Here is a 27449-nt window from a genome sequence, read left to right on the forward strand (position 1 = left end):
CGGCAAATTGCTGTCAAAAAGAAAAGAAGGTGAGGACAATGCAAACTTTGGGGTATTGATGTAATAAAAACGGTTGGTCATGCGCGTGGTAGTAACAAGCCCCGTTGTGTGATTTGTTTAATTAGAATAAGAAAATCTGGTCGAGGAGCTGAGGTCCTGGAATATTCGTTTGGGGAACAATTCACCAGTTACAGGACATGGAGGTATGTGGTTTTAAACCAACCTCTGGCACACTCATATATTGAATAACTTGTAGGCTAGAACTTGACAAAAGCGTGTTGTTTTTTTCAACAGAGATGGATTGGATTTACAATTTAAAATAATCATTTGCCCGATATAGTGAACTCGCAGCATAAGGAGATAAGAAAGGTATGTTTGTAGCTTTGAAAAACAGTATCAAAGGGTGCAAGGAAAGTATTTGCCTCAGCGTTGTTTTCAAAATGAACTTTATTGTTCACGTAGGATCGAGAACACCGGTCCATTTTCTAAAGAGTGAAAGACGCATGGCTATTGAAAAAAGTGTACAGAACATTGGCAGGTATGATCAGATATGTAAATAAAGGGACAAGAAGAAAAAGGGAGGGGTCGATACTTATGAGTGACAGATTGTTTTCGTTTGTTTTATAGATTGTACCAATGTGCTGTGAGTAAGAAGCCCTGATGAGAACCCATTGAGAATCCGTGTGGCTCGAAACGCGTCGGAATTTGCTATTTAGTTGGCAGAAGCGGAAATAAAAAGGAAATTCAATTGATTCAGGAAAATAATTGGGACTGAATTATCAGAATATTGAATGAAACTTCATACTGTCATAGTGGAGTATATATGGCACATTGGTTATTGTGATGTTTTCATTTTTTGTGAAATTATGTCAAATGGATGTTTGTCGGAAAATAATGGTATTGTACATCATGATAAATGTTGTGTAAATCGTTGTATATGTGAATATGTATATGTTACTGTTTACATGTTCCAAGAAAAGGATATAAAGTCATTTCATATATAAAAAAAAGAGTGGGAAAATAGGGTGAATAAATAACCCAATCACTAAAAGAATATGGTGTGGTTGTTTCAAATAATCCATAATTAATCAGGACATCAGGTCTTCCCCTTGATGTACCTGTAATTGGCAGCAGTAGCTCCATGCAATCTTTGCAGGAAACAGGTGGTGGGCTTCTTCAGCTGTCTTTTACTGAACCAACACTATTTGGTACTGGTTAAGCTATCATTTGGTGCAGCAGATCTACAGTAATAGTGAGCATGCTCTGCATGCTTGTTAGCCTGTATTTAATTGTATTCCAACTTGAGATGCCAGAATCTACATGACTGTCGGGCATAAACCACTCTAACAGCTATCCAACATCATGTCAATAGCAAGAGAGAGGGAAATGGATCAAGTTCAGGCACCAAAGGAGGCAGTGGATTTTAAGACTGGGCAGGGGTGGAGGGGCTGTTTGATTGTGACTCAAGAACTCTTCAAATACATTATTTTCTCAGATGAATTGCTAGAGGCCAAAGTATGGAAAGGTGGTGTTTATTTCAGACCCTATGTGCATTTCTTCAGAAAATGTGTCTCCTATTTTTTTCGCTTTTAGGTCAAAGCCTATGAGGCAGAACAGCTTTCTGGTTTGCAAATGACATCTCGGGGACATTCAGAAATTTTTCCTGAGAATGCATACCACCATTGCTTACCATTGGCTTTGTGGTTTGTAACTCACATTTGCTTGCTTTCTATTTGCTGGCTCTGTTTGTTTTAGGCTGTCCAGCTTGAGTTCACCCCTTCCATTGCCCAAACCCTATTTACTGTATTGTTCCGCCAGTACTGGATTTCTGTAAACAGGCCTTTATGTCTTGTTCTAATCTTGTCACATTTGCTGTGCATTCAAAGACATAGGTCTGATGTCAGGTGTTTGTTTTTCTTTCTCTGACTTCAATGTGACTGGCTTTATATGACAAGCATGCTGACTAATGGGGGTGTGCATGAGGAAGGCTGTACAATGTTACTTCTTTTCCTAGCACACAACAAAATGTAAAGGTCTGCAAATTAACTGTGCCCATATTTCAGAATATATCAGAATTATAAAAGCATAAATGTTGCACATTTTTTGGTAATTCTGCAGTGTGATGGTAACAAATATTTAAATACTATTAAAAAAAATCAGTTCACTAGGTGATGCCATTTCCACACATTATCATTTGTGTGTCATGTCATTTTACCAGTAAAATAGTACAAAATGTGCAAATGTACTGGTCATTTTAATTGAAAGTATGTTGTCTGTAATGGCAGTGTGCTACCACACCATGCATTCTTCACTTTACTCCACTCCACTCTACTCTGCACCACTCCACGCTACCCCGCTTTTAGGTCGAAGCCTATGAGACAGAACAGCTTTCTGGTTTTCAAATGACATCTTGGGGACATTCGGTAATTTTCCCTGAGAATGCATTCCGCCCATTGCTTACCATTGCCTTTGTGGTTTGTAACTCACATTTGCTTGCTTTCTATTTGCCGGCTCTGTTTGTTTTAGGTTGTCCAGCTTGAGTTCACACCTTCCATTGCCCAAACCCTATTTACTGTATTGTTCCACCAGTACTGGATTTCTGTAAACAGGCCTTTATGTCTTGTTCTTATCTTAAGATGAGTGCGCTACGTGGTACGTAGACGCATCCCTGTATGATGGGCACACTTATGAGGTTCAGGCTAGCTGACTCAAATAAAGTTCAATCAGGAAAGTTCAAGAAAAAACGAGTTCAATGAAAAAGTTTCATCGTTTGTTGTATTTAGTAGTTTCACAAATTCTTATAATAAAGCGTTACATCACGCAATTCAATGAATTCAGTGTAATCCAACGATGTTTCAACAAATGCTCCAGGATCAAATGCCAATATTTCTGCATGGGCTTCAGTAGATTTGGAGATGTCGTCATATTGCATCTTTAGGTAGAATCAAGGAGGCGTGCTGCCAGCCTAACGGGCAGTGGGTAGTGTATACGTAATCAAAAGAATAGGCGCAGGCGCACAGCGTGAAGTTGAGAAGATGGATTGTGGGGGAAGTAGTAGTAGGTTGAAGGTAGGTGAAGGTGCTCCTGCAGGCGACGCAACTGTCCAAATGCGTCCAACTGATACCCTAAGATGAGTGCGCTACGTGGTACGTAGACGCATCCCTGTATGATGGGCACACTTATGAGGTTCAGGCTAGCTGACTCAAATAAAGTTCAATCAGGAAAGTTCAAGAAAAAACGAGTTCAATGAAAAAGTTTCATCGTTTGTTGTATTTAGTAGTTTCACAAATTCTTATAATAAAGCGTTACATCACGCAATTCAATGAATTCAGTGTAATCCAACGATGTTTCAACAAATGCTCCAGGATCAAATGCCAATGTTTCTGCATGGGCTTCAGTAGATTTGGAGATGTCGTCATTGTTCTTATCTTGTCACATTTGCTCTGCATTCAAAGACATAGGTCAGATGTCGGGTGTTTGTTTTTCTTTCTCTGATTTCAATGTCACTGGCTTTATATGACAAGCATGCTGACTAATGGGGGTGTGCATGAGGAAGGCTGTACAATGTTATTTATTTTTCTAGGACACAACAAAATTTAAAGGTCTGTAAATTAACTGCGCCCATATTTCAGAATAAATCAGAATTATAAAAGCATAAATGTAGCATATTTGTTGGTAATTCTGCAGTGAGATGGTAAAAAATATTCAAATACTATTAAAAAAATCAGTACATTAGGTGATGACGTTTCCACACATTATCATTTGTGTGCCATGTACTTTTACCAGTACCATCCATTCTTCACTTTCCTCCACTCCACTCTACTCTGCACCACTCCGCGCTACCCCACTTCACTCTATGCCTCTCTATTCTACACCACTCTACTCTATGCAAGTGCACTCTGCCCCAAACTACTCTACTATGCACCACTGCATTCTTCACCACTCCACTCTATGTCACTCTACTCTGCAACACTTCACTATATGCCACTCCAATCGATCTGATGCACTCTACTCTATACTAGTCCACCCTACACCAGTGCAGTCTATGCAAATCCACTATACTTCTCTCTAATCGACTCTGCCCTCTACCCCACTCTACTCTACTCCACTCCACTGTACTCTGCCATGCACCACTCCACTTTACTCTAAACTAATCTACTCTATGCCACTTTACTTGCCACTGCTACACTCTACTCAGCACCATTGCACTCTACTCTGTGCCTCTCCACTCTAAACCACTTTGCTCAAAACCAACGCAATCTACGTCACTGCACTCTATGCCAATCTACTCTTTATCACTGAACTCTCCACCACTATACTCTACACTGCACCACTCTACGTCACTACACTCCATTTCAATGCACTTTATGGCAGTCTTCTCTATGTCACTGCACTCTACGCTGCACCACTCTACACCTATGCACTCTACACCACTACACTCTGCACCACTCCACTCTACGCCACTTCTCTCTATGCTGTTCTACTCTGCAACACTACACTCTACCCCACTTTTCTCTCCTCTACTGCACTCTATGCCACTGCACTCTACCCTAAACCACTCTATACTATGCCACCATACTGCACTCTATGCCACAACACTCTACACCACTCTGCATTGCTTTACTCTACGCCAGTGCACTCTACGCCAATCCCTTCTAAGCCACTCGAATCTACTCTGCACTGCTGCACTCTATAACACTGCACTATAATCTGAAACAATCTACTCTATGCCTCTGCAATCTATCCTGCGCCACTTCTAACTACTTTATTCTACGCTGCTGCACTCTACACCACTTTATACTCCAGCCACTGCATTCTACATCAATCTACTCTGCACCACTACATTGTATGCCACAATACTCTACTCTGTAAAACTCTGTGCCATTGCACGCTACACCACTCTACTCTACACTATTTCACTGTATTTCACTTTAATCTGCATCACTCTGTGCCACTGCACTCTACACCAATGCACTCTACTCTACACCATTGCACTCTACAACACTCTACTCTGCACCACTGAAATATATGCCACTCCACACCATTATGCTCTACGCCACTACACTCTACAACCATACACTCTACGCCAACTACTCTGCACCACTGCACTCTACGCCACTATACTCTACTCTGCAACACTCTATGTCATTGTACTCTATGCCACTGCATGCTATGACACTCAATTGTACTCTGCACCACTGTTCTCTGCACCTCTGCTCTCTGCACCATACTACTCTGCATCACTATACTCTGTGTCTCTGCACTCCATTACACCATACTCTGCAGGACTGCGCTCTACTTCAATTTACACCATTGCACTCTACTTCACTTTACTCTGCACCACATTATGCTACTGCACTCTACACCAGTGAGTCAATGCATTCTACACCACTCTAGTCTACTGTGAACAACTGTACTATATGCTACTGCCCTCTGAACCACTCTACTCTGCACCACTCTACTCCGTGCCATTGCAATCTATGCCACAGCATTCTACTATGCACCACTCAACTCTATTCCACTCTATGTCAATGCACTCTACACCAATGCAATCTACATCACTCCACCACTGTTACCTATTCTGCACCAGTGCACTCCGCTGCCCTCAATCCACTCTACTCTACACCACTGCACTCTATACCACTTTACTCAACACCCATGTACTTTACCCTGCACCGCTCCATTCCAACCTACCCTGAACCACTCCATTCTACCCTGAACCCTTCCACTCCATACCACTTTATCCTACTCTGAAATAATCTACTCTACTTTATTGCACTCTTCTCTAAGGCACTGCACTCTTTGCCACTCTATTATTATTCATTATTATTTAGTGTATTTTGTTATAGCGCACAGTTACCCCAACGGGGTGTCCCGGCGCTCCTGTGCGAATTTAAGCTGAGTTAGATGTTATGTTAAGGGGGGAATGTTCAACAGAACAGGTAAGTTTTTAAGGCTTTCCGGAATGGGGGTTCTTCCTGGATCATCCGGAGAGAATTTGGTAACTTGTTCCAGAGGGCAGAGGTGCATACTTGAAAGGTTTTTCCGCCTGGGCGGGATTTTTTGAATCTGGGAATGGTGAGGAGATTTGTTGAAGTAGAACGAAGGGACCTGGTATTGCTGTAAGGGGTGAGGCAGGTGGAGAGGTGAGCAGAGCCCTTGCCCCTCATTGCACGGTGAGCCAGTACCAGTGCTTTAAATTCTGCCCTTTTTTGTATAGGCAGCCAATGAAGTTTACGGCGGTGGGGCGAGATGTGCTCACGTAGGGGAATGCCACCAACCAGTCGTACTGCAGCATTCTGGACTGTCTGTAGTCGATGGCATAGACCAACAGACAGTCCGGTATACAGGCCATTGGCGTAGTCCAGATGCGAGGTGATCAATACCTGGACGATGATCTTCCTGCTGTTGTTAGGTAGAAAATTGATGAATTTTTTCACCATCCTAATTTTGGCAAAGCATGCTGCAGAGACTGTGTGTACTTGTTGTTGAAATGAGAGGTTAGAGTCCCATCTGACCCCTAAGTTTTTCACCGAGTCTTTCGGCTTGGGTGGTGCACTCAAATCAAGAGGCCACCAGATGTTGGGATCCAGTGGGGACGGCTGGTGGAAAAATAAAACCTCTGTTTTTCTTGTGTTTAACCTGAGGAAGTTATTGTCCATCCATTGGGCAATTGTGCGTAAACAGTTTTTTAATCGGTCAAAGGTTGTTTGGGTGATACTATTGAACGAGAATAATAGTTGAATATCATCAGCGTAGGAAGTGGCCTTTATTCCAGTTTGAGCGATGATATCAGCAAGGGGTGAAAAATAAACATTAAATAGGAGGGGACTCAGTGAGGAGCCTTGAGGGACTTCCCACCGAAGTGGACGGCTGTCCGAGGTGTAGGGAGGGGTAAACACTGCCTGCGTCCGGTTGGACAAGAAGGATGCAATCCAATTTAAGGCCGTACCCTGGATGCCTTTGGATTGTAGGCGGTCCAGGAGTAGGGAGTGGGAGACGGTGTCGAATGCTGCTGACAAGTCAAGCAGCACCAACACCGCTCTTGATCCCTCGTCCATCCTCCAGCGTACGGCGTCTGCCATCTCAATTAGCGCCGACTCAGTGCTATACCCTGGTCTAAAACCGTGCTGAGAGTCGTGATAGGCACCAGATGTTTCTAAAAAACCTGCTAGTTGTTGCTGAGCAAGTTTTTCGAGCACTTTAGCAGGGGCTGGTAAGAGAGAGATTGGTCTGTAGTTGGAAGGTTCACTGGGGTCTGCATTAGCCTTCTTCATTATGGGGACTAACCGAGCATGCTTCCATGAATCTGGAAAGATTCCCGTATGCAGCGAGTCGTTCCATATCCTATTCAGAATGGGGTTAAGAATAGGTGCCAATGATTTATATTGCTTGGCAGGCCAAGGATCAAGGGGAGATCCGGATTTGCATTTTAGGAGTTCTTTAAGGGATTGATCTAAGGTAATCTCTTGAAAGTTGGAAAACGTACAATCAGATCCAATGATGGCAGTATTGGTTGTACGTTTATCTAGGTTAGTATTGCTAGGGAAGGAGTCGTATATGGTGGCAATTTTATTTTCGAAAAAATTAGAGAGACTGTTGCAAAGTGTCTGTGACACCAAGGGGGGTCGTTTGAGAGCCAGGGGGTCGGTAAAAGTTCTGACTGTGTCAAATATTTCCCTGGATGATCCCTGTAAGCGATTGATTTTTTCTTCCAAGAAAGTTCTTTTGTGTTCTATTATTTTTTTCCTATAATCTTTTAGAGCGGATTTATAGAGAGATTTGCGGTCGGGAGAGTAAGTTATTCTCCAACGTCTCTCAAGGCGCTTACATGCCGATTTGCATTTTCGGAGTTCATCGGAGTACCAGGGAGCAGAAGGGGCAGAGCGGTAGGTTTTGATGGGCCTAATAGGGGCGAGGAGGTCAATGGCGGAAGAGATCCAGCCGTTGAAATGAGTCAATTTGGCGTCTAGGTCAGAGATCGTATCCAAAGGATGGAAAGGGGGAAGATGGGTGGCAAAGCTATCAGGGGAGATCTTACTCCAGTTTCTGCCCTGTAGTTTAGCCGGGCGTATGTGACGATCTTGGCGGTGCAGGGAAAACGAAAATGGAATAAAAAAGTGGTCAGACCAGATAACCGGGAAAGGATCACTTATGGCTAGTCTGTCCAAGTTGGTACAGATTAGGTCAAGAGTGTGACCGGCTTTATGTGTGGGGTTACAAATGAGTTGGTTTAGTCCTCCGTCTGATAAAGTGGATAGAAAATTGGAAGAAGTGGAATCCGAGGGATTATCCACGTGGAGATTAAAATCCCCAAGGAGGGTAAAGTTTGCATAGCGCGATGTTGCTTGCAGAACATAATCTAAGAATACGGGTAGATGGGATGTTTTAGAGTTTGGGGGGCGATAAACTAAAAGACCAGAGAAGGTGAAATTGGCTGCTATTTTAATACAAAAGGGGAGTGCTTCAATGCGTTCCAGTTGTATGTAAGGAAAGGAAGAAATATTCCAGTGAGATGTGTATATTATGGCAACTCCGCCTCCAGGGTGGGAGCCCTGTCGATTAGCGCAAAGTATACAATAGCCGGGAGGTATGGCTAGGTGTATAGCGGGGATGGTTTCGTCCCCTAACCAGGTCTCAGTTAAGAATAGGAGGTCCCAAGGGGAGGAGCCAAGCCGGCGTCTAAGATGGCCGCCCAGCCCCTCGGCTCCGAGCACCATCTCCTCCCGGGTGTACATTCTGCTTGATATCCTGATTCACAATGGTACACACGGGTACATGAACAGTTCCGGCTACTTATGGCGCAATCCCGAGGTTCGTGCCTGCTTCCTACGGGGAGTAACAGCCAACGGCGTTTGCGGCCCGCGGCAGCCCAAAGACTGGGGACTCGACTAGATTGAAGGGCCGGTCACCGAGCGAACAACAGCGGCCACCTGTGGCAGGGAAGGGCCGGTCGGCTCCGGCGCGAAAAGGAACGGCCGATTCTTGGCACACTCACTCGGATCGATTGGGGGCAGGAATCCGGGATAAGCCTGTCTTTGTGCCCCTGAGTAAGTGTATATTTGCTGGACCTTTGCTCGCTTGCCGCCGGGGAGTGTTAGGAGACCCCGTCCCGCTACCGGCGGGAGAATCCCGAATTTTTGCCGAGCCGCGACCAAACAGTGCTGATTCCACCGGTGGCTGCGATTTGGTTGCACTTTAACGGTTTCGGCGGCCCTGATGTTGGTTCCATGACGCCCGATGCCCCACTGCGTGTGTCTCGGCCCCGATCCAGGATGGTGCTGCCCCGGAGGGGAGCAGAGTGCAGCTTCTGGAAGACCGAGACCCGACCTAATGCGCACCATATGGAAACAGAGAGCATGTCAAAAGGGGGGCCCGATCACTGGGGAGTAAAATGGATGATGTGCTTTCTGCGGCGGAGCGAATGAGACCGGATGGTTCGTGGACGCACATCGAGCTGCCTTATTTAGTACCCAGATGCAACAATATGACGTCAGACACCGATACCGATGAGTCCGAGACACATACTCTCGAGCCATCTCCAGTTAGTGATGTCGGAGACCTGGGACTATCTGTGGGCCTTAGCCTGGAACCGAGCGATGGAACTTCTCTCCATGTCATGCTGTTGGTATCTCTGGTTCTGCTCCAGCCGCGCTTGGACTTTGAGACATTCTCCCCCTGCTCTATTTTGCCGATCGAACTGTGGCAGTCATGTTTTTGTGCCAGGTTGGGACCATCGTACTGGCAGGGAATGGGCTTGGCTGAGGTCCGGTCACATCGACGCACTGCGGACTTGCTGCTTTTTGGGTTTGCTTTGGTATTCCGATTCCCTATGACTATGGATTTAGAGTGCGATAATTTGGTGGGCCATCGCGGTATGAGCAAGACTGGACAAGGATAAATGCTGTTTCCTCCGTGTTGATATTTGCTGATTATGGGTTCGTGAGGGATGGGCGCCATATTGTTTTCCTTAATGTCAAAGTGGGCTGACTCTGTACCTAGTGAATTGTTCTATTGTACTGACTTGAGCAAATGTAGTTTACATCCTGTGCACACATAATTCTTGCATGAGGGAGATGCCGGGGGTTTGCTAGGGGGCTCCTCTCCGTTTTTCACTTCTTTCCTAGTAGTTATAGATTAGAACCCCCTGTTCCTCTCCTTCTCTTTCTTTCCCTTTCATAGACCTCGGGGTTCATCCTTTCTTTCTTCCCTCTCCTGGGTTCTTCTTTTAGTTTAGGTGGGTGGTAGTTCTCTTTCTCTTTCTTCTAAATTTCGGGTTCCATGCAATGGGCGACAGGCACGCTGCTGAGGGGGAGGCCGTAGCCGGAGGCAGGGGTGCAGGGTGGGGGGTTAGGGGAGGGGTATTCTCTGTTTTCTTTCCCTATTTCAGTTTCTAGGGCCCCTTTTTCTCTCTTGTTCTGCTTGGCTTTTTCCTTTCTTTTCTCTTATTTCTATCCTTTGGGATTCCGAGTGGTAGGGGGCTTGCTGTATGTTCCTATGGTTCAAATTACAAGGATGGATGGTATCATAAAGTTCTCAGCTACAGCGGGCGTGTGCTGCTTTGGGGGGCGTAATGTACTATTTACTGTCTATCCTGTTTAATGTGCGTTAGTGCCAACGCCCTGCCTGCAATGGTCCTGATTGTGAATATCCTGCTTACTGATATCCCCTTGTTTTGGCATTATTGGTTTGTACGACATCGGATCCTGCTCTTCCTTAAAAACTTTTAAAAGAAACCTCTTATATCCTGGCACCAATGTGGTGCGGACATTATCCTGGCCTTCGATAGGGCAGTGAGGAGGCGGAATGTTGCATATGTTTGGCTTCATTGCTTTGCACTGACCGTCTCTGTACTGATTACTTGCTGTGATTATTCTGGATCTGATATTGTATTTGCCTTAAGTGGAAATAAAGGTTTACAAAAAAAAGAGAATAGGAGGTCCTACTTTTCCTCTTCCAGGGTTTGGGCAATGTCGAGGGAGTGTTTTACTAGGGAGCGGCAGTTAATCATACCAGACTTTATTGATAAAGAGTTAATAGTAGTCTGGGACATGAGGCATTCATGCCGTGAATCATCAATGGGTTGTCCTGGACTACAAGATGTGAAAGGTAGACAGGGGGTAAAAGCCTGAGGTAAAATAGGTGCTGGGATACAGTGTTTGGGCTTCAGAGTCTTAAGCGTAGCACTATCGTAGGAGATGGTGATTGAGGAATCGCTGTGAGAGACCGTGCTTGCGTCTGCGGCCACATCCAGGTCGCGGACTGGCGCAGACGGGCAGGACTCTGGCACGACTCCGGCGCAGGTCCGACGCGTCCGCTGATCGCGTCCGCTGCGCGGAGGCATTGCCTTCCGTTTTTATAGTGGCCAATAGAGAGCGTGGAAACGCTGCCCCAAACCAAGATGGCCGCCAAAGTCGATTCTACTTGGCCGAGGCTCGGCTGTCTCAGCGCCCAAATCGGCTGAGGGTGATCCGAGTATCAGGGTGAGTCGATAGCGCTTAGTTAGTCAAGCGGGGGGCAGGAGGAAAATTACCGCCACTTCTTGAATCAGCTGGGTAAAACAATTACAATTTGTTTGAACAGTGCAGCTAAGCTTCGTGTTCAAGCCGAGTGCAGTGGGATTAAAAGCTGGGAATTCAGCGAGGTTTTTAAAAAGTGCAGAAAGTAATAACAATCAAACAAATAAAACAACTACCTCCCGGCTTCCGCCTCAGGAGGGGATTAAATGCACAGCGAATTGGAGTGCTTGGTCAGGGATATCCTTTTATAGTGGCCAATAGAGAGCGTGGAAACGCTGCCCCAAACCAAGATGGCCGCCAAAGTCGATTCTACCTGGCCGAGGCTCGGCTCTCGCAGCGCCCAAATCGGCTGAGGGTGATCAGAGTATCAGGGTGAGTCGATAGCGCTTAGTTAGTCAAGCGGGGGGCAGGAGGAAGATTACCGCCACTTCTTGAATCAGCAGGGTAAAACAATTACAATTTGTTTGAACAGTGCAGCTAAGCTTTGTGTTCAAGCCGAGTGCAGTGGGATTAAAAGCTGGGAATTCAGCGAGGTTTTTAAAAAGTGCAGAAAGTAATAACAATCAAACAAATAAAACAACTACCTCCCGGCTTCCGCCTCAGGAGGGATTTAAATGCACAGCGAATTGGACTGCTTGGTCAGGGATATCCTTTTATAGTGGCCAATAGAGAGCGTGGAAACGCTGCCCCAAACCAAGATGGCCGCCAAAGTCGATTCTACCTGGCCGAGGCTCGTCTGTCTCAGCGCCCAAATCGGCTGAGGGTGATCCGAGTATCAGGGTGAGTCGATAGCGCTTAGTTAGTCAAGCGGGGGGCTGGAGGAAGATTACCGCCACTTCTTGAATCAGCAGGGTAAAACAATTACAATTTGTTTGAACAGTGCAGCTAAGCTCTACTCTACTCTACACCAATGCAATTGACACCACTTTAATCAAAACCAATGCACTCAAATCCACTGCACTCTGTGCCAATCTAATTTGCAACACTGTAATTTACACCACTACACTTTAGGCCACTCTACAACACTCCACTCTATGACACTACATACTCCATTTATTGACTCTCTACCCATTTTGTTTACTCTACTCTATGACACTCTACTCCGTTCTATACCACTCCACAGCAATCTGCTCTGCTCAATGCCACTCCAGAACACTACTCCACTCAATAACACTCTATGCCATTCCATCTATGCCACTTTACTCAACTCTATGGTATAATCACTATTCCACTCCACGCCACACCACTCCACTCTACACCACTCTACAACACTTTACTCCTCTCTTTGCCAATTTCACTCTCCCACACTTGTCCACTCTATGCCGCTCCATTCTACAACAATCTACTTCACTCTATGCCACTCTACTCTACAACACTCTATGCCACACTCTCTATGCCACTGTGCTCAACACCACTCCACGATGCTCTATGCCACTCCATTCTACAAAACTCTACTCCACTCTGCTCAACAACACTCCACAACGCTCTATGCCACTCCAATCTACAACACTCTACTTCACTCTGCTCAATACCACTCCACGATGCTCTATGCCACTCCATCCTACAACACTCTACACCACTCTGACACTTTATCCCCTTCCTCTGTACAACACTCTACTCCCTCCACACCACTCCACAATACTCCACACCACTCCATGACACTCCACTTTACTCTACACCACTCATCTCAACATCAATCTGCGCCACTCCATAACACTCCACTCTACTCTACTTACGACACTCCACACACTCTCATTTAACCCACTAACATTTAGCCATGCTGAACAGCAGCCACACTATTGTACAATATGGCTAAAATACATTGGCAAAGCCAATCGTTCTTGCATAGGCAAGACCTATTGGCTTTGCCAAAGCTTGTTTCCCTTGATTTAGTTGCTTTTTGTGCTGCATTGGCTTCCTGATAGTGTTAATTTTTCACCAATGTAGGGAAAGGGGTCCATTGCTTCTGCTTGATAGGCGGTGTTTCAGATATCGGTGATGATGCAGGCCTGGTGATGCAGCCAGTGTTGGTGATTTGTCTGAGGGGAAGAGCTATAGCCATATTTTAAGCCATCGGAGTCAAACAACAGTACTCAAGGCACTGTGTCGTTGCTCCAGAGAGCAGTCAGTAACTCCACACGGCAGGGCGTTGTCATCATCCAGGAGAGGGGGGCCCAGGGCTGTATATTGGCTTCCTCATGATCTTAAAGGTGTTGTGTCATTGCCTGCGAGAATCTAAGTTACTTGTAAAAATAGTGAACACTCTCGTGCATAGCACCTCATGTTTAAATGGCCATATTGTAAAACGTTGTAGTGAATATATTTTGCAAACAATGGAAAGCAACATCCCTGACTTATTTTTTTGCATTCCCAGCGCTGAACTTTATAAACATTGATGGCCATTAATTTACAGAACCTGGGCAACACTGAAAAACACCCACTAGAAATTACCAAAAATAAACACTGAAAATGGAAAACCCTACCTTTTCCTTAAGAAGGCATTTCGTCCTCTATAACCCAGACACCCTCGTACAAGGAGACATAACTGCCAGTGTGTAAACAAACTGAAGGCTGAGAGAAGCACAGCGCTTACAATAAACTGGCATAAGACACTTCTCCTTCGTATACTACGCTTAAGTCCACCTCCTCGCGGATGACCACTATGGAGTGGACTAATTCAGCAGGGTTCAGCTAGAGAACAAGGCACTGTGAGCCTGGTAAGAAACCCCATGTGTGATGTCCATGGCCATGGTACTTTACTCCTATTGAGGCAGGCATCTAAAGCTCATTAACGCCTGGGGTGATGTATGTGTAAAGACGCAGCCATGTTGACAAACCTTTTACATCTCTGGATTGGCAATAGACTCAGACGTGTCTGTGTTCCAGTTTGTGGAGCGTGTTTCATGCGTAACTGATTCTACTCAAAGGGTGAAATGAAAGCTGAAGCATTCACTCATGCCATGTTCTTAACTAAGATGACACTGAGAGTCATAGGAGAGCTGTGACTCGTGGTTGAATGCATCTGCCATGACATTAACGAATGCTCTGACCACTGGATGAAGTTCTCTATATGTGTGGGGGGACTTTGGATGCCCACCCTTGCACGCCACACACCCGCACTGAGGATTTATGCGGCACAGTTTCCCACCCCCATTGCATGTGCAATGTTGATGTAGGGCAGGCTTACCTGGCAGCCCCAAGCAGAGCAGGACGCTGTAGTAAACCACTGGGATCAGTCCTACCATGCACGGTGACCTCTCCGACTCATCTGACACCCCTGTGTTGTCCGCTGGAGCCGGGGTGGTGTCGTTGGGCACTGGAATCATGCTGGTGCACCACGAGCTAAGGGCAAAAGCAAGAAGAAAGGAATGAGATACTGGGGTATGTATTCACTGTACCTTGTTTCAATTCAATTCATGTCTCAGTAGCTTGAGCTCGGTGTGGGCAGTGCTGATTCAAAGTGCTTCAATGTCCTCAAAGATGCTTTGTTCTTACTTTTTCACTGCACGTCTTCATCTCACCCCAGGGCAGCACCTCCTAATACATCATATCCTACAAGGAACAGCTAAGTGGATTTATCTAACGTGTTTGCAAATGTAGTTTTCTTGACATCTATTGCAGGAGGACCTTTGCACCGATTGCGAAAGTTGTGGCAAGCAGACAGGTCTGGTGGAGACAAGCACTTTTCTGACAGAACATGATTATTAGGAGATCCTTGGGTCGACATCTGACTATCGTTTAATACAGATACAACCAGCTGCTGTGAGCAGGTCTGTAAGATACACTGCCTGCCGGATCATAACATGGACGACCCTTTCAAGGGCTCGGAGCACCGCAAGAAGCGCCGGGTGACATGCCCCAGGTGAGTCCTGCTTGAGATGAAAGCGATGGGTCCCGGGCACCATGAGAGCGCCAGGTGATGCATAGTCCAGGGAAAAAGAGGACCAGAGGGATGAGCATCAGGTGCACACGGTGACGTACACTGGGGACACGTGGACATGTGCATGCAAGTGAGCACGTGTCACACCTTGGGCTAGTACTAAGTTTTTGCCAAGTAGCACTTTGAATGATGGGGATCTTAAATCTATATATAGATGAAACTATTATTGCGAGTCCCATAAGTCAAAGCCATGTAGTCTGAAATACCAAAACGGACTGAAGGTGTCACAGGTGTAATGTAGTGCACAGTCTAGTAGTTGGGATGGGAGGAGTTTCGGGGCTGGGGGAAGAGGCGGAGTGAGAACAGGAAAGGGGCAGATAGAGTAGGGACAGGCACGAAGAAGGAAGCAGATAATAAAGCTCCTCTAAAGATAATTACTTTGTATGTCGTTATTCATGTCACAACATGACAACTGGCGACGAGGGTGGGATAGAAAGGTAATCATCCCCAGAACCCAAGAAGAAGTGTCCTGTCCCTGGGCACCCCGATGAAAGGAAAGTTCTTCTGCAGGACACGTGTGCCCCGAGGAAGCCGCCGCCTACAGCACTAGGCCAGTGGTAAAGGAGCTGCCCCACGATCTGGCGATCGTGTAGAGCCCCAGTGAAACAGCGCAAGTGCAGCGCTGCCTTTCTGGCACCCGACACGCTAATTTGCGCCAAAAGAAATCGCGAGTGCGCCCTGTGGACTGCGCCCCAGAGAAGGTACTGAGAGCCCACCGCAGTCCTCCTGAAGTGTCCTGAAGGAGTGGAGGAGCGCCAGACGAAGTCAGCGACACGTGGAGGCGCCGGAAGAAAGTAACAACATCGGGTCTCACCCCTGATGCGTGAGGAACGGCACGCGGCAGACGAACAAAATCGGAGCTTGCTCTTGGCCTACCTGGACGGTGAAAGTGGCTCGGAAGTGGAAGCTGAGTTGCCAATCCCTGCTGTGTGAACGAGAGACTCTCGGTGAGTGCCCCATGAGACCGAGTGAGCTGCAGAATGACTGAGGAGTCAAACCTCGTGGGTGATGTGTGGCGGCCATCTTAGAGTCAGGCGGCTGTGCAGGACATCCCCTGTGAAGTGCATGAGCGGCCATCTTGAAGTCAGGCATCTGACGTGTGAAGCTAGGACAAGCAGTTCAAAATCCAAATAAGCATTGACCAATACAAAACAAGCACTGGTGAGTGCAAGGACAAGTAATAATTGCCAGATAAGCATTGGCGAGTGCAAAAGCGAGCACCCTTGAAGAACACGAGTGTGTTGTTACCACGTTAGTCCAGCCATGTCAACTTCACCCACTCGAAACGGAGGTGGTGCAGCCGCGGCCGTAGCTGCTCCTGCCGTGCTCATCATCTCGCATTTACACCCCCCCGGAACCATTGACGCTAGTGGCGGGCGGAAGCATGGGACCTCGGTGGCAGGAGTGGCTGGAAGATTTTGAAGATTACCTAGAAGGGTTGAAAGTCACAGGAGACAGACAAACTAATTGCACTCCGCAATCTTGTTGGTAAAGAGATTGGGAAGGTGATCAAAGAACTACCGACAGATGATAAAGGGACATATGATAAAGTACGTGATGCACTCAACAGAAAGTTTGTACACAAAAGAAATGTGGACTACGAGAGGTACGTGTTTCATCAGGCACGCCAAGATAAAGAGGAAATGATGAGCACTTTCATCTCACGACTGCGTCGACTATCACAGTATTGCAATTTTGACTCCTTTTCAACTGACGATGCCATCCGATTGAAAGTCATCGATGGTTGTCACTCAGAGACCCATCGCAGGCGACTGCTGAGAAAGAGTCATAACCTCGACGAGATTGAGGAGATGACGAGATTGCATGACCAGGCAGAAGAGCACGCGAAGATCATGGAGATAGGACGGGGCGAGAAAAAGGAGCAGGCGTACTGGACTCAAAGCTCTGGCCCTCAGAGAAGATCCGGCGACCATCAGAGAAGGTCTCGTCCAGCGTCTAGACACACACATCGGAGTCATCAACGCCACAAATCAAGAAGGAGAGGAAAGAGATCGAGCTACACCACAAAGTCAGAACGTCCAAGGAAATGCTATTGATGTGGGTATGATTTCCCACATACAGACACCTGTCCAGCGATGGAACAACAGTGCCGGAAATGAGGGCGCATGAACCATTTCGAGGCCATGTGTGGAGTGTACAACACAGAGAGAAAGAGTGAGAAAACCAGATCTCGGACGGATGAAAGGCGACACCACGCAAAGGCCGTGCAAGACAGGGCAGTGTCGTCTTCTGGCTTGTCACATTCCAGCAGAGGGTCTCACAGCTCTCATCGGACCAGAAGATCATTATCAAGGGAATCAAGGTCAAGTTCTCGAGAGACGACATACACCGACGAATACGTCTGCATGGTGGCTGACCCGGATCAACTAAAAAAATATCCTCCGCTGGATATTGAAGTGGGGACTCATGCCACCAAATTTGTACTTGATAGTGGGGCATCGTTAAACTATATGCTGTGACTGAATACAACAAGATGAGACCGCAGCCTGCGTTGAGCCCTGCTCACGTCAGAGTGTTCACCTGGATGGCGAAAAAAACACTTCACTGTCTTGGCAATGACGCTCAAACATGAGTCCACAGCAATTCAAGCATATATTCACGTCATTCATGGACCGGAGGCTGATTGTCTCCTCAGTTTGCCCACGGCGGAGAGACTCAGACTGGTCGAAATATTATACCGAGTACATGACAATCCAGATATTGTCCGGAAGTTTCCCAAGCTCTTCCATGGACTTGGCAAAATGAACAAGTGCCTGATTCGCCTACACATAAATGACCAAGTGCGACCTATTGCTCAACACCCACGGCGAGTACCTTTTCACCTACAGCAGCCAGTGGAGGACGAGATTCAGGAACTGCTTCAGGCAGACATTATTGAGAAAACGGATAGTCCCACACCATGGGTGTCCCCAGTTGTGATCGTCCCCAAAAAGGGTACCCCTGAGAAAGTGAGATTATGTGTGGACATGAGGCTTCCCAACACAGCAATAGAACGGGAACGACATCCAGGGCCTCACCTGAGCGACATGATAGCGGCATTAAATGGAGCCAGGGTGTTCTCAAAGTTAGATCTCAACAAGGGATATCATCAGTTAGAGTTACATGAAAAATCGAGATACATCACAACATTCGCAACTCATCTGGGCTTATTCCGCTACAAAAGACTAAGTTTCGGAATCTCTTCCGCAGCGGAAATTTTTCAAGAAGTGATACACCAAACCATCAGGCATATCCCGAACTCCCTGAATTACAGTGACGATATACTGGTGTATGGATAAAATACCCATGAACATGATCGAGCCCTGGATTGAGTATGTCATGCTCTCCTGGAAGCGAATTTAACGTTGAACAAAGACAAGTGCGAGTTCCACAAGTCAACGCTCAAGTTCTTTGGTCATGTCTTTTCAGGGGCTGGAATGAAGCCTGACCCCGAGAAGGTGACTGCACTCAACACCACCAAGAGCCCTCAAGATGTCAGCGATGTCAGATCATCCCTGGGCATGGCCAGTTACTGCTCCAGATACATCAAGGACTATGCAACGATCAGTCACCCCCTTCGTGCTCTCACGAAACAGGGGAAACCGTTTGTGTGGAGCCCCTCGTGTGAGAGGGCCTTCCAAGAAATCAAGCAAGCAGTGGAATCAGCGGATAATCTGGCCTATTTCAATACAAAAAGGAAGACGGAAATAACGGTGGATGCCAGTCCTGTAGGTCTGGGCGCCATTTTAGCTCAATATGACAACGACACTGAGCGACGCCACATCGTGGCATACGCCAGCCGCAGCCTCTCTGATACTGAGAAGGCCTATTCTCAGCCTGAGAAAGAGAGCCTAGCGGTCGTGTGGGCATGTGAACATTTCCATGTATTCATCTTTGGCAAACATTTCACCATGATCACGGATCACCAGGCCCTTGTCACCATTTTTGGCAACCCCAAGGCCAAGATGCCACCCCGCATTGAGAGATGGGGTCTGAGATTGCAGGAGTACACCTTCACAATCATTCACAAACCCGGGAAGGGTGAGAATCCGGCGGACTACATGTCCAGACACCCACAGGCATCCAATGAATCGCGCTCATCGCTGGCTGAAGAGTACATACACTTCGTGGTAGGTGTGGCCCGACCGCCCGCAGTTCCTCTAGAAGCAATCAAGGATGCTACGGCCCAAGACAACATCCTCCAGAAAGTAATGCGCCGATTGCGCACACATCGATGGAGACATGAGAGCGAGGACGAAATGAAAGACCCACAAATACGTCAGGAAATGCAAGCCTTCCGTCATGTCAGGGATGAGTTGTCAACCACCTCAAAGGGGCTCTTGCTGAGGGACCATCGGATAGTCATCCCGAGACAGCTACGTCAAGGAGTGGTTAACCTGGCACATGAAGGTCATAGAGGAGCAGTTGCCACCAAGAGAACATTAAGAGAGAGAGTTTGGTTCCCGCAACTAGATCAAATAGTTGAGAACTATCCTGAAACACCTATCTAGAGATACACAGCAATGTTCCAACACGGGTGAGTATGAAAGACCTTTACCGAAGTAAGTTTTGCCGTAATGCATCTGAGCGAACTGAGTGTTCGGATGTGAGGCAGTGTGATCTATCTATCTATCTGTCTGTCTATCTAGCTATCTATCTGTCTGTCTGTCTGTCTGTCTGTCTGTCTGTCTAGCTGGCCAGCTATCCGGCTATCTGTTATATAGATGTATTTGGTTGAATGTCTATGTATTTATGTTGTTGATGTAAAGTTGCCTGCCTATCTAGGAGTGAATATTTAAGGAGAACGTCAGTTAACATAGCAAGCGTTAGTTCAGGTCTTTTTTAAATAAGGATGAACAACATCTGTGCATAGGGTGGAACTATGGTTCAAGCTGTTACACTGCTCTTCCTTTGGATGAAGACAAAGGCCGTATCCTGAAGGTTCATAGCAGACAAACGAAACACTCAGTACAGTTGAGCACAAGAAAATCCAACAACATAGATTCGCTCAAATTCAGGAGATTGGAATTTAACTATGAATATTAAAAATGAATAAAACTCACCTGTATTATAAAGTATTTTGCAATTGTAAACTCAAATTATAGGCTTATTTTAAAAAAAAATGGAAACATGTTCTTTAAAGTAGAGTCTAAACTCTAGAATGAAAGAAACACCAAAGCTTGAGATTCTGAAGCCTCTCAAATGTACTAACTGAATAATAGCCACAATTGTGAAACATTGAAGAAAATGTTCAGTTGGATTTTTAAGTCCGAGTTTATGAAATGAAAAGGGCCCAACATGACCTTTTCTAAGTTCTGACTTATTTTACCATAGTACTCAAACAAAGGATTGGGGCATCTGGCTCTGTGTATGTTCTTTTTATTTGAAAAGGATGTTTATTGATGTAATATTAAAGATCGTAATAAAAACACAGAAATAGGAAATACAATCTTAACTGTATACTCTGTTAAGGTGATATGGGAAGGGAGTGGGAGAGAAAGAGGGGAAGGAAAGAGTGTAGGAAATGACATTTATGTAATATTATTTTTAACATAACCACTTATAGAATTATTAATGTCTACTGAATTGCATAGTGAAAGAAAGACGGATACAAAGGAAATAATAATTATTATATAGACAACTAAAAACAAATCATGGGGATTTAGGTACTTCTTCAACTTGGGGATTATGGGTTTGTGCAGTATTTGCAGAAATAACTAGAAAAGGAGTAATAGGTGACCATAGGTATTCTCATTTTATTGCAAGGGAGAAGGGGTGGATGTACGCTCTATCTAGCCTGTGGTATAACAAACCCCATACCACCAGGATTGGTAAGAAATATTGGTGTTATTTATCCAAGCCCTGGTAATCTGTTGGAAAGCAACTGTAAGGAGTAGGTTGATATTATGAAAATTATTTGAGTGTGACTCCCATTTGGAAGATACACTACCTAGAAATATATTAACAAAAGTGAAGGGGACTAGTGTGTGAAAGATATTATTGATTTGTCTCCAAACTTGTTTCCAGAAGTTATGAACATGGGGACATGTAAATAAAATGTGTTGTCAATCTGCTGGGGATGTATTACAGGACCAGCATGAGAGAGCGAGAGTAAGATTTATTTTATGTAATGAGACAGGAGTCAGTATGATTATGTTGTAGATGTAAAATAAAGTTTGGGTGGTGTTAGCAGCCCTGGAAGACTTCCTAATTTTAATCCAGACCCTATTCCTGTTATGAATAGAGAGGGGCAGTTGGAGATCAGTCTCCCATAAGAGTTACACCTCCGTCTTATCTCGAGTAATTGGAAAAGAAGATACATGTTTATAAACGTGAGATGCGGATAGAGAGAGAGACAAGACAAAAAGGACAGTAGGAGGCGAATATGATAAGGTATCAATGAGTGCCAAACGATTGTAAACTGATTAAATCAATGAAATTAAATCTGCTTATTTAGATGCAGACGAAGTAGGTAAAGAAAATTGTGCTTGAGCAACTATGAAGTTTATACAAGCATTATCTTGATAAAGTTGATGAACCCAGGGGAGCCCTTTATCATACCAATCTCTCCAAAAATAATTCTGTTATTGATTTTAAGATGTTTATTGTACCAAATTGAAGAATGTGAAAATTGATCTTTGGGAGAAATGTGATTTGTAAGTGAGTATGGGCGAATTTTGCGGATCTGCGGTCCACGAATTCGCGCAAAATCACAAAAACATCCGCGAATTCGCAGATGTTTTTGCGATTTGCACTCTACTCAACTGGAGTACTTTCTACTGGCTAATCTGTAAGTGCTACCTCGTTGGGTAAATGTATAGTGCTTTTCCTACACTGCAGCTGCGTAAAGGGCCAGAAGATTTGTCTCCACTGACCATGTTTGCTTGTAACTTTGCCATCGCGCCAAAAGGCACCGAGGTCCATTGAGTGAGCTGTCTATCATAGTTGGGAAAGGGTGGGAAGACAATTGATACCGCTAGTGTGTGGTGCGGGGCCAAACGGGCGGGGCTTCTATGCATGTCAACATGCCTCTTGTGTATCAAGGGTCAGAGAGTGAACAAGGCAGCAGGTGAGGAGAAAACATCCTCCTGGTCACAGGAACTACACGGGGTGCGCTCGAGAAACTCATGGATTCAAAGACCTCCCTCAAGTATTACAGCTAATTTTCGACGGCAGATATGGGGTTAAAGCACACTTGCCCAGCCTCGACCGTGCTCACTAATGTTTTGGGCTGATTAAAACATTACTGAATTTGAGCTTCAACTCGGGCACCTGCTTTATTTATATCTGTAAGTGCTTCCTGTTAAGGTTTAATTTTTGGCGCAAGAGGATTTGCGGATTTTTCGGCAATTTCGCGAGATTCGCGGATCGCGAACTTGCAGAAATTCAGCAAATTCCACGAGCGGAACCGATTTTTGGCCCACACTTATTTGTTAGTAAAGGTTGGAGAATTCTGCAGCTGGTATTAAAAATGGAAAGAGAAAATGACAGAGGGCAATGTGTAAAGGATAAAAATTATTTGAAAGTGAAAGGATGAAGGAAATAGTTTTCAATGGTAGTCCATAACGGCAATGATAAATCCTCATTATCATCTTGGAGTAATAGACAGGATTGTTTAAGAGAGAATGCTATATGATAGGTTTGAATATCTGGGAAATTGACACCGCCCAATTGTTTGGTCGTTTAAGTTTATGTAAGCACATCTTATTATTCCACAGAAATCTTGATAGAATAGAATAAATTGTATTAAAATGTGACTTAGGAATATTTACAGGAATATTAGAGATATAAAAAAGTATTATAGCCACCACATCATTTTTTTTATAGTGTCAAGACTGCCCCACCAAGATAAAAACATGGGATTACATCTGGACGTGGTAGTTTTCAAGAGCATCTGTAATTCTCTCAGACTTATTAACATGGATTCTTTAATGGAAGATTCAAACCATTAACCCAAGTATTTGATTTCTCCGATGCCCAACGAAAACTCGAAGAGGTATAGCCTGCAGAGAAGCATAATTTGTTGAATGGGAGGATTTCAGATTCATCACCATTTAATTTATAACCAGACACAGAGGCAAAAGATTGTACTTCAGATAAGAAAGCTGGCAACGAGGTCTGAGGATGAAATAGAAAAAGCAAGTTATCATCCGCATAAACAGAAAGTTTAAATTGATTGAAGCCATATTTAAAGCGTGTAATCTGAGAATCTGAACACATCTTAATCAGGAAGGGTTCAAGAGCAAGTATAAAAAGAAGAGGAGAAATAGGAAAACCTTGCCTTACCCCGCGATATAAAGGAAAAGATGAAATAAGGCCATTAGATAGAATGGAGGAGAAAGGTCTAAAATGTAATAGGGAGATATAATTTATACATTTATGACCAAAACCAAACCAGGACAAAGTAGAACAAATATATGACCAACCGACTCTATCAAAAGCTATCTCAGCATCCAAAGATATGACTGCTAAATAATCTTTATACGATTTGGCCTCGGTAAGAACATTAAATAAAAGTCTAGTGTTGTCCGAGATATCTCTACCTTTAATAAAACCACATTGTTCTCGAACAATTAATAGAGGTAAACATTTCTCTAAGCGCAAAGCTAGAATTTCTGCAAAGATCTTATAGTCCAAATTAATTAAAGAAATGGCTCTATCATTTTTACAAATAGTATGATCTTTACCCTCCTTGGGAAGAACGTTCATCAAAGCATCTTTAAAAGAGCAACTGGATTTTTGGGAGGAAATTTAGGAATAAGAGCTCGAGAAAAATAGAAATAAAATGTAATCGTGACCCGATCAGGGCCTGGGGCTTTATCATGTGTAATAGAGCAAATAGCAGTAAGGAGATCTAGTTCTCGGATATCCTCATCTAACACTGAAAAATCCAGATCAGAACAAGGTGGATTAATAGAGGGTAAGTACTGATGTAGATCCTGCTGAGGTACTGAGGATTCAGAGGTGTATAGAGTTTGAAAAAATTTAGTGAATTCTGATAAAATATCTTCATTTTTGTAAACTATGTGATTTTTAGTAGAAAGGATAGAACTAATTTTGGTGCGTTCTTTTTTAACTTCGAGATAACTGGCTAATAGCGTTCCTGCTTTATTTTGGCCTCCATAGTATTTGGCTGAGGATTTGAGCAGAAACAAGTTAGCGTTTTCAGTAGATATTTTGTTGAATTAAAATTTAAAGTTGATAAGTTCATCCAAGCAGGTTTTAGAATTTTTTGTGGAAAAAGGATTGTTTAATGCATGCCGTGATTGCAAAGTAAGTAAAGAAGATTTCTTCAGCTGGGATACAAAGTAAATAATAAAGTCTCTAGAGGCTGCTTTAAAAGCATCCCAGATAATCTGTGGAGACATGAGTTGAGTTTCATTTTCAAGAAAGAAAGTGGTGATAAAGGTTTCTAATTGTTGGGTAAACTTGAAGTCTAATAGGAGGGAATTGTTGAATCTCCATCTTCGTGTACCCTGAACAGGAGGAAGAAGGTCTAAATCTAAAGCAACTGGGGCATGATCAGAATTTAATAAGGAACCAATATCAGAAATAATGATATGCTGTGTGAGTGCTTTTGAAGTAAATAGATAATCTAAGTGAAACTGAGAAGAGTTAACTGGAGAAAAGAAGGAGTATTCTTGAAGTGTAGGATTGCATAATGGGCATACATCCACTAGTGATCTTTGTTTAATAGTGGATGTGAAATGGGAGTGCATAGGGGAGAGAATAAAGTTAGATTGAGAATTACGGTCAATAATAGGGTCCATAACCAAATTACAAACCCCCCAACTAACAAGTTCATCTTGAAAAGACATCCATTTAGACAATATTGTAGGCCAAAGAGCAACATCTGGGGCAGTAGGTGCATACAGATTAAAAGGCCTCGAGGCTTCTGTAAGTCAAGACATTTATGACATAAAATGGCTACACCATTACGATTACCGGGAGAGGCAAAAACATGACCAACCCATTGCCTTTTAAGTTCAGGAATTTCTTTTTCTAAAACATGAATTTCCTGTAATAAAGCTATATCACATTATAAATTAGATAGATGAGAGAATACCCGTTGACGTTTTATAGGAGAACCCAAACCTTTAACAGCCCATGAAACAACCATTCAAGCTATTCATACTAATCGGTAAAACATAAAAATTATGTAACAATCACTAAAACAACTAAAAGTTAATAATATGATATAAGTAAAAATAGTTAGCAAAGAATTTGCAAAATCATACCAACAAAGATAAGTAGCATAGAGGAGGAAATAAGTAGTTATGAAAATCGATAAAATAAGAGAGAAGAGAGCTAGGTATAAGCTGGAAAAGGGAGAAAGAAGAGGAAAAAGGAAAAATCATTAGCGAGGTGAAGAAAATATCTGAAAAAGGCAGAGATATTGGATAAGAGAAGAAGAGACAAATACAACAAAAGCATATATCGTAAATTCCGAAAACATAATAACCGACTACAAAAAAACATGAACAAAATGAGAGTGGTGAAGCCACATGAGGAAAATGGCACAACTAACCAGGTAACTCAGGGCGGACCGGGAAGGGAGGACATCATCCAAGTAGACCAAGGGTAACAGAAAATATGTATGAAGGGAATACCGCACCTAATAAAAGAGAAAAACATAACAGGTAAGTATAACATAGGGAAATCCAAGAAACTTAACTAGACGAGAGCAAAAAACAACAATGTCTGAGCAACGGAACATTTTAGACCAATAACATCACAAGATTAAACAGTAGCTTGACAAGACATATCCATATATTCTTCTCTGCACTGCTCCAAGAACCGTTGTAGTAAAGCAGTATCTTTATAATTTGTGGCTCCATTCTTATATGTCACTTTGAAAAGAGATGGGTGTAAGAGACCAAATCTGGCATTGAGAGTGCGAAGTGCTGGTCTCATATCCAGGAATTTCTTTCTCCGATCCACTGTTTCTTTGGCATAGTCTTGAGCAAAGAAGAGATTAGAGCCTTGCCATGAAATATGAAATACGGCCGTTGAGCTTAGCTGCCTGTAAGATATTCAATAAATCTGTATATTCCAATAAGTATATCATTACTCCTCTAGGTTTGGCTGAAGAGGCTGCCATGGTTGGGATGTGACCTAAAAGATGTGCTCTTTGAATGTTTGTTCAAGGATAGGAGAGTTAGGTAGACCAAGCACTTGTGGAAGGAATGATTTGAAGAATGAAATGGTGTCTGAGCCTTCCAAGCCTTCTGCCAGACCATAAATGTGCAAGTTATTATGCCTGTTGCAGATCTCCAAATTCTCCAAGTGTTTTTTAAGTAGTAAGATTTTGGATTTCATTGAAGGAACTGGGTTCACCACAACCTGAACAGAATCTACTTGCTGTTCAATCTACATAACCCTATTCTCCATAGTAGACCACTTGTCGTCCAAAGCTTGGAACCTTTTATTGGTTTCCTCCTCATAGGGTCAAAGAGCCTGTATTTCTTCACGCAGTACATCTAGAGTGCTTAGTGGGGCAGATGTGGTAGGTGAAGGAGGATCCTTTTTGATGCGCTTTCCAGAGGTCAATATAGACAAAGTAGTCATTTTAGGAGTAAGTTTGTTGGTGGCGAGCGGAATACTAGATGATGCTACTAATGCTTCCTTCTTGGAAAGAGATTAATTGCTTCCAGAGCTTTCCATATTTGCTGAAAGAGCAGAGTAATGATTGTGGTCTGCCAAAGAGCAGAATGGTAGAGAAGGACCAGTAACACAACGAGTAGATTTTGTTCTCCCTATAAAATGCTGAGTGGGATTTGAACACAAAAGGGATGTGTTGTAGCAGTTGAAAGAAAAGTTCCTTGAAAAATAGAGAAATTAGGACAAGTAAACTAGATAATATGTGTAAGCTATAATGGACTCATCTCATTTATAGTTCATTCCTGCTTGACATAAGACCATGACGAGCATCAAAACACATGTGAAGAGACAGCGCATCGCCTACGGCAACAATGTACTATCCAAAACTA

General features: G+C 44.1%; 1 protein-coding gene across 1 annotated transcript in view; it reads right to left on the minus strand.

The window, feature by feature from the left end:
- Nucleotides 1–27449, minus strand: part of GPR142 (G protein-coupled receptor 142) — a 276410-nt gene that overhangs the window by 45871 nt on the left and 203090 nt on the right. The window contains exons 2-3 of the mRNA XM_078654236.1: nucleotides 25988–26074; nucleotides 14707–14861 (exon numbers count right to left, since the gene is read on the minus strand). Of these exons, the coding sequence (XP_078510362.1) occupies nucleotides 14707–14845 (139 nt within the window). The 5' untranslated portion in view covers nucleotides 14846–14861; nucleotides 25988–26074. The remainder of the gene's footprint in view (nucleotides 1–14706; nucleotides 14862–25987; nucleotides 26075–27449) is intronic.

This window comes from Lissotriton helveticus, chromosome 7 (assembly GCF_964261635.1).
Source record: "Lissotriton helveticus chromosome 7, aLisHel1.1, whole genome shotgun sequence".
Classification (NCBI taxonomy): domain Eukaryota; kingdom Metazoa; phylum Chordata; class Amphibia; order Caudata; family Salamandridae; genus Lissotriton; species Lissotriton helveticus.